The 7,142-nt window shown below is 38.6% G+C and overlaps 1 protein-coding gene across 2 annotated transcripts; it reads right to left on the bottom strand.

The window, feature by feature from the left end:
• Positions 1-1,342: 1,342 nt before the first annotated feature.
• LOC128246559 (protein immune deficiency-like) lies at positions 1,343-7,067 on the bottom strand. 2 transcript variants are annotated; one of them, XM_052964819.1, is made up of 7 exons: positions 6,949-7,067; positions 6,245-6,471; positions 5,744-5,858; positions 4,085-4,158; positions 3,461-3,656; positions 2,505-2,579; positions 1,343-1,796 (listed from the first exon to the last, which is right to left on the bottom strand). In XM_052964819.1, exons 2-7 carry the CDS (start codon positions 6,353-6,355, stop codon positions 1,603-1,605), a joined length of 765 nt encoding a protein of 254 aa, XP_052820779.1. In that variant the 5' UTR covers positions 6,356-6,471; positions 6,949-7,067; the 3' UTR covers positions 1,343-1,602. The 2 variants fall into 2 exon arrangements, with proteins under 2 accessions (XP_052820779.1, XP_052820780.1); XM_052964820.1 differs by having other exon boundaries at positions 6,245-6,467; positions 6,949-7,060.
• Positions 7,068-7,142: the final 75 nt, after the last annotated feature.

The following is a 7,142-nucleotide window of genomic DNA, read 5'->3' as shown; positions in this document are numbered from 1 at the left end:
TTCCAAAAATAAATGTTACATTCAAGACTCATGTATGTAGGTCAAGGGTCAATGTCGTACTCAACGGCTATTAGTGAAGATTCCTTATATTTGACATGTCCAGGTTGTAAGTTGGTCGTGCATTGGGAATTTTAAATAATCAGGCACATAGGTTCACCATGAGAAGAGCGCGTGTCACTTGCAAAGACCCTTGTATGTGGGTCAAGGTCACACTCATGAGTCATTGGTCAAAATTCTTTGTATTTTGTGTTTTCCGTGCTGTGAATTGGTCATGTAGTTAGGAATTTTGAAATAAATTGGCACATATTGGCATATTTACCATGAGAAACTGTCGGTAAGTGTAAGCGCCCTGAATGTAGGTCAAATGTCACGGTCACACTCAATGGTCATCGGTGAAACTTTGCTGTAACTTGGCCATACATCGAGGGTATTTTAAAATACATTCAGTGTCGAAGAAAAAAACTTTGACAAATGTTTTATTAAAATCATCAATGATTGCTAGAGATATCAGGGGCAGATCCAGGATTTGACGTTAGAGGTGGTGTTACTGAGGGGGGCGTAACCTTTTGACTTGCGCCCCTCCTTCATAACCGCAGTTTATTTAGCTGAAAGTGTTGGCAGGGTGATTTGGGGTACTCCTCCAGGAAAATTTTAACAATTTCTATTCCGAGATGGTGCAAATTGGGTGTATTTTTTCAGTTTTATTTTTCTCCTGTACTGTAATAAAAAGTAAACTTGGGGTATTTTTGGGGGAGGGGGGCAGGGTGCGCCCTCCTCGTCCTGCTAGTGGATATGGATACGGAACGCGGAAATCAAACATTCCATCTAATATTGTGACGTTGACTTTGAGCAAACAAGGATTCTACACGTTAATTCCAGGAATTAAACTTAATTTACCACCATTAATGTAAGATTTATGGAGCCGACACGAAATAAGAATTAGAAAATCGTGACCTTGACCTGGATGGGCTCCGAGCTTCTCATATAAGTTATGCGCGTAGCCTTGAGGAGTTGATCAGGTAAACCAAGTTTCATTGATATACTCCTAATTCAAAGGTGTAAGGAAATAGAGCCGATAGGAATACCAAGCCCCGAACGTTTGAGGTTGTACAGTGAATTTGACCTCAACTCAGCCATGCTCAAACTTGGGTTCTTTAGGTCACCTTGTTAAGTGTAACATATTATCAAAGTTTCGACGAAATCCTTCTAACTGGAGCGGACAAACAAAGAAACAACTTTATTGACGGGCGGATAAGGGGGGACAATCCTTCATCAACTCCTCCACACATCGACACGGGTGGGGGTGAGGGTGGGGGGATAAAACAAAATATGAAAGACATCATTAACATGTTCATAATTATTTTTTTATTATGTACACATTTGTCAGTATTCGAAACATTCAGTTTTTTAAAGACTTTTGAAAACAAATGACCTATATAGTTTACATATATGTGTGTGTGTGTGTGTGTGTGTGCATTACAATATTTGCGATCAAATCTTATCGGAGATAGCTGTAAATATTGTAACCAGCAGATTGCAATTAAGGAACATTTCAAAATCACCGTCACTTCCATTCATAGACAACACATTTACAACACATCTTTATTCCCGTAGTCGAGAGAGAGCGCTGTATTGTCCTGTTTTCTGCAGCACGCGCCCGAGTTCCCCGAGCGTGACCCGCCCACGACGTTTCTTCCACGTCATCACTCCCTCGTACAAAATCTGACGTAATCCGTCCACGTGGTGGTCGTGACGTAATGCTTCTATTGCTTCATCCTCCAAACCCAAATTTCGAACTGAAATCATGTGAACGGAACTTAAGAATGTGTTTACGTTATCAAGAAAGTTAGTAAGACTTGTAATAATCCAACGTCCGTCCAGTTTTTTTTCCAAGCTTTACACACTAATGATACAGTCATGTTATGCGTAACTGTAATGCACCAGTCAATTGTAACCACGCCCCCCCCCAGGTCCGGGGAATAGCGGGGACTTTGACTTACGGTCCAGCCAACCCCGGGTAAAATCCCCGGCACTGCGGGGCCACCTGGAAGGTAAAGACACGGCCCACGGGGGAGGGGGGGGTCTGCATAATTGTCAACATTATTTTATTAAACGGCTGAGGAGCTAAAACTATGACGAAAAAGACAGAGAAGAAAACAAAGACAAAGAAGAAGATAAAAAAGAAGACAAAGAAGAAGAAAGAAGAAGAAGAAGAAGAAGAAGAAGAAGAAGAAGAAGAAGAAGAAGAAGAAGAAGAAGAAGAAGAAGAAGAAGAAGAAGAAGAAGTTATGATGATATTGACTTTAAAACACCATATTTCCAATGTGGCTTTAATACATGTTTTTGTATAATATCATAACGACGACTTCGCCCACATAAGAATGCCCCAAGGCTCTGCTGACTTCCTTAATCCACACGCACCCCTAACATCAAAGTTATCTTACAAGCCAGACGTACAATGGGCAAATATATATAAAGAACTCTACAAGTTGATAGCAACTTACGGAATCTCCTCCAATCTTTGCCAACAAACTCGCTGACGGTGCTTACATCTTCAGACGTCATCTCTCGCTCTGATTCTAATTAAAAAATAAAGCAACACAATGACCCAGCTGTTCTACATTCGCCAAATTTTAACAGATTGGTACAATACGTATCGTTAAGTTACCAACTTACAGATACCTTGAGTCGTTAACAACAACAACAACAACAACAACAACAACTACGGACCAGTGACATTTTAGTGCAATTTACTGCCTTCAAAAGATGTTTCCCCTTGCGAAAAACTGTCCATTTTTCCCAAAATTTTATAATTTTTTCCCAATTCGATAAATGCACATCACGTTAATAAATAAAAACAAAATCTTTACAATACTAACTCTTTCACAGTAAAAAGTATGCTATTTTTGCCTGATTGTGTATTTTTCTCAAAGGCGGCATTTTTCCCAAACTGCAAGGAGCATGCTGTAAAAATAATTCCAAAAAAAAATCACTGAATACTATCGATCCCGCTGAAGATTTAAAAATGGGTTCTTACAGTCCGAAAGATCATACTCAAAAAACCGGTATATTGTGTGTGCTGTATGACTGCCATGATGAAAAACCTGTTACCACAATTACATTTTAAAGACAGCAGTCAAATTATTATGACTATCAAGTTAAGAAATGACGGTGTTTTAACACGCATAATAAAACAACATGTAATTTATGAATTTCTGTACCTGTGTTGACAACAGAGGTGTAGTCTAATAGTATATACAGTCGAAGCTCGTTGGCTCGAACTCATGGGGACCGGCGAGAATACCTCGAGCCTCGGAAAAATCGAGCCAAGTGGAAATGCTAAGCGTCAGAATAAAAAAACGGTCCTTAATATCCAGTTCGAGCCAACGAAGAATTCGTGCATGCGAGTTCGAGCCATCGGGGTTCGACTGTAATATATAAGTTTACTTAAAACACATACGTAATAATCTATCCACTCTCGCCTGCACTTCTTCATCAAAAGCCCCGCCTTTTTGACCTTCCTCCCCCTTGACACCGCCCTCTGCCCCACCCCTTCCCCGATATTCATCCTCATCTGAAGAGCTACTTCCGGCTCTGTGGCGCGAGGAGCGACCGGACCGTCGTTGGTTGATGACAATGTTGTTGTGGGAACCAACCTAAAAGATAAACAAAGTATATACACGGATAAAGAAATAAGCCGGGTTCAATACTCAACATGTTTAAATTACTAATTGTTCCATGAATTTCAAGCACATTAAACTAAGAATGTTTACAAATTAAACAGTCAAACTCGTTGACTCGAACTCGTTTGCCTCGAATTCTACGTTTGCTCGAACTGGATGTAACTTTTAATACTGAAGATAACCATTCCCGCTTGGCTCGAAAAAATTTCGCTGGTCCCTTGGAGTTCAAGCCAGCGGGGTTTGTAATTTTTAATAATAGTAGTATTCTAGACTAAAAAGACGAATCAACAAACAGCAGCAGAAACAAAAGCATCTAGTATAGAGACAGTCCTAGCCTTTAACCTGTGCCAGGGCTTTATTTTTTATACACTACATGTTCAAGTAATATACTTGTACTGTACCTGAATATTTTTGGCACTTTCAATATGCACGACAGTCCCAGGATAATTGTGTGTTTGGTGAATGATCTTGATTCCTGAAATGGAAAGAGACGTAAACGTATGTAAAATCAGGGAGAGTGTTTGATGAATGATCTTGATGCCTGAAATGAAAAGAGACGTAAAAGTATGTAAAATCAGGGAGAGTGTTTGATGAATGATCTTGATGACTGAAATGAAAAGAGACGTAAACGTATGTAAAATCAGGGAGAGTGTTTGGTGAATGATCTTGATGCCTGAAATGAAAAGAGGCGTAAAAGTATGTAAAATCAGGGAGAGTGTTTGGTGAATGATCTTGATGCCTGAAATGAAAAGAGACGTAAAAGTATGTAAAATCAGGGAGAGTGTTTGGTGAATGATCTTGATGCCTGAAATGAAAAGAGACGTAAACGTATGTAAAATCAGGGAGAGTGTTTGATGAATGATCTTGATGCCTGAAATGAAAAGAGACGTAAAAGTATGTAAAATCAGGGAGAGTGTTTGATGAATGATCTTGATGCCTGAAATGAAAAGAGACGTAAAAGTATGTAAAATCAGGGAGAGTGTTTGATGAATGATCTTGATGCCTGAAATGAAAAGAGACGTAAACGTATGTAAAATCAGGGAGAGTGTTTGATGAATGATCTTGATGCCTGAAATGAAAAGAGACGTAAAAGTATGTAAAATCAGGGAGAGTGTTTGATGAATGATCTTGATGCCTGAAAAGAAAAGAGACGTAAAAGTATGTAAAATCAGGGAGAGTGTTTGATGAATGATCTTGATGCCTGAAATGAAAAGAGGCGTAAAAGTATGTAAAATCAGGTAGAGTGTTTGATGAATGATATTGATGCCTGAAATGAAAAGAGACGTAAAAGTATGTAAAATCAGGGAGAGTGTTTGATGAATGATCTTGATGCCTGAAATGAAAAGAGACGTAAAAGTATGTAAAATCAGGGAGAGTATAAGTATCTTCAGTGGCAGTGAGATAGGTATATCCCAACCCGAGCCTATGATGTTTTGCGGAAACGAGATTTACCGAGAAAACCCTGTGTGAGGCTTGGGTTGAACCTATCTTGCCCGGGCGGGAATGATAGAATTTTATGCTCCCACCTCAGTTAAACAAAATTAAGTAAAACTTTTTTTTTTTTTTTTTACTTACGGGTACTTATTTTATCTTTGCCCGAATGCAAAATAAGGCTAGGATCGTGGGCAAGATAAGGTAGAACGCCGCCCTCCAAAACATCCTAGCTTTCCTTGAACGCCCATCGATTCTCAGTTTTAGCCCAATGCACATACACAAATACAAATTAATTAAAGCTACAAATACTTTATCTTTACCGTCGGTGGTGTAGCATACGCCCTCTGTATGCGGGTTGGATTCCACTAGCGGACCCAGGGGAGGGGGCACACCCCCCTAAAAGCGTCCAAGTTTACTTAATATTTCAATAAAGGAGAAAAAAGTATAAAAATACGCCCAAAATGCAGCATTTCGGCCTAGAACTTGCTAAAAGGTTACGCCCCTAAGAAACGCTTCCTCTTACGTCGAATCCAGGAGCTGCCCCTGGATCCCTGTTATGTTCAACGGCTTTATATAAGTCTAAGCCCAATGCACATACATTCTATACAGAAATATCGGCTTCAAACCTTTGCCGTCGGTACCGGTGGTGTAATTCACGCCCTCCGGAATGTCCTTGCCTAGCTTGAACGCCCGTCGGCTCTCCTTCTCTGCCAACTTTGCCTGCTTCATTGCCTTTTCCATCTGAACAACAAACAAAATCAAGATGCTTTATTTTCATATATACATTGTATAGGTCATTAAACTACTTAATGTCATTTATCATAAGATCATCTTTGTTACAATTCCGAAAGTTATGAAAAAAGAGAACAGTTCAGCACAATCTCTGGAGAGGTTTTGAACCATTCAATGTCTTCAATACAAAATAGGAAATCAGGGGCGGTCCCAGGATATGACGTAAGAGGTGACGTAGCTTAGGGCCGAGCCGAAACGGATTTGGTTAAAAATGTTGGTAGAGGGTGTGGAAATTTTAACAATTTTTAGTCTGAAATGTTTTTTTCAGCGTATTTTTCTTATAACTGTATTCTCCTATATTGAAATAAAAACTTAACTAGGAAGGTTTAACCGACCTGTTTCATTGCCTTGCCGACTTCCTTGTCCACCACACTGTCAATCTCGTCAGCTGACATGTGTCTATGTTTGTGTTTCGACTTCTTTTTCTTTTCTGTTTTCTCGGACATTTTCAGGTTACTTTTCTATCTTCTGTTTTTTTGGTCGATTTGCAACTTATATTGTGTTTCTTCTTGGTATGTTGTTGCTCAAATGTTGTTGATGTCGGTGTTTTTCCAGTGCCTAACTAGAATGGTAAAAAGTATAATAAAAAAAACAAGAATAAATTTGCCGGCCTCATATTAGAACTGTCCCATTTATACTGTATATGTCATATTCTAAAAAAGGTATAATTAAATTTAAAGAAATATGATTCGGGTACATCGGCGTTGTGTTACGGTGTATGTAGATCTATTTTAACAACAGACAAGGAACAAAGAATTTTGTGAAATTGAAATGGAATTTCACCTCAATAAAACTTGATTTTTTTTGGCTGAGAGTTGTGGCGTTACAGGGAAACAAAAAAATCAAATGATAAAAAGCGTTTCTCTGAATGCCCGTTATCTCTTGACATATGTATACCCGTTTGTTAGATGTACACCCAATAGATTAGTCAATAGGCAATACATGTATGTATACAACTTTTTATGTTATAAACACAACCGTTTTCATACTTTTTTAAACTTAATTAACGGTTCAAATAATGAAAAATAATTTACAATACCGTAATGATAAAATCCTGACGTAATACAAACAGGAATGAAAACAGTGTATATGATAAAACCTTTTTCACAACAATAAAATTATTTATAGACTATTAAAATTTCCTACTTTCGCTTTCGATTTTGCAATCATGTCACCTAGACGCTTGATTTATCAAAAGCGTCATGTTGCCATGATTACGATGACATGAACACA

Source organism: Mya arenaria, chromosome 9, assembly GCF_026914265.1.
Source record: "Mya arenaria isolate MELC-2E11 chromosome 9, ASM2691426v1".
Lineage (NCBI taxonomy): Eukaryota > Metazoa > Mollusca > Bivalvia > Myida > Myidae > Mya > Mya arenaria.
The sequence above is the reverse complement of the archived record's forward strand: the minus strand, read 5'-3'. Positions and strand labels throughout refer to the sequence as shown.

What these genes read in the sequence shown, in the direction of transcription:
- LOC128246559 (XM_052964819.1), bottom strand. Translation starts at nt 6,355, where the DNA reads ATGTCCGAGAAAACAGAAAAGAAAAAGAAGTCGAAACACAAACATAGA. An exon ending in TCGGCAAGGCAATGAAACAG is followed by an intron (nt 5,859 to 6,244) that starts GTCGGTTAAACC and finishes TTTGTTGTTCAG; the next exon opens with ATGGAAAAGGCAATGAAGCA. An exon ending in CAAAGATTGGAGGAGATTCC is followed by an intron (nt 1,797 to 2,504) that starts GTAAGTTGCTAT and finishes ACATGATTTCAG; the next exon opens with TTCGAAATTTGGGTTTGGAG.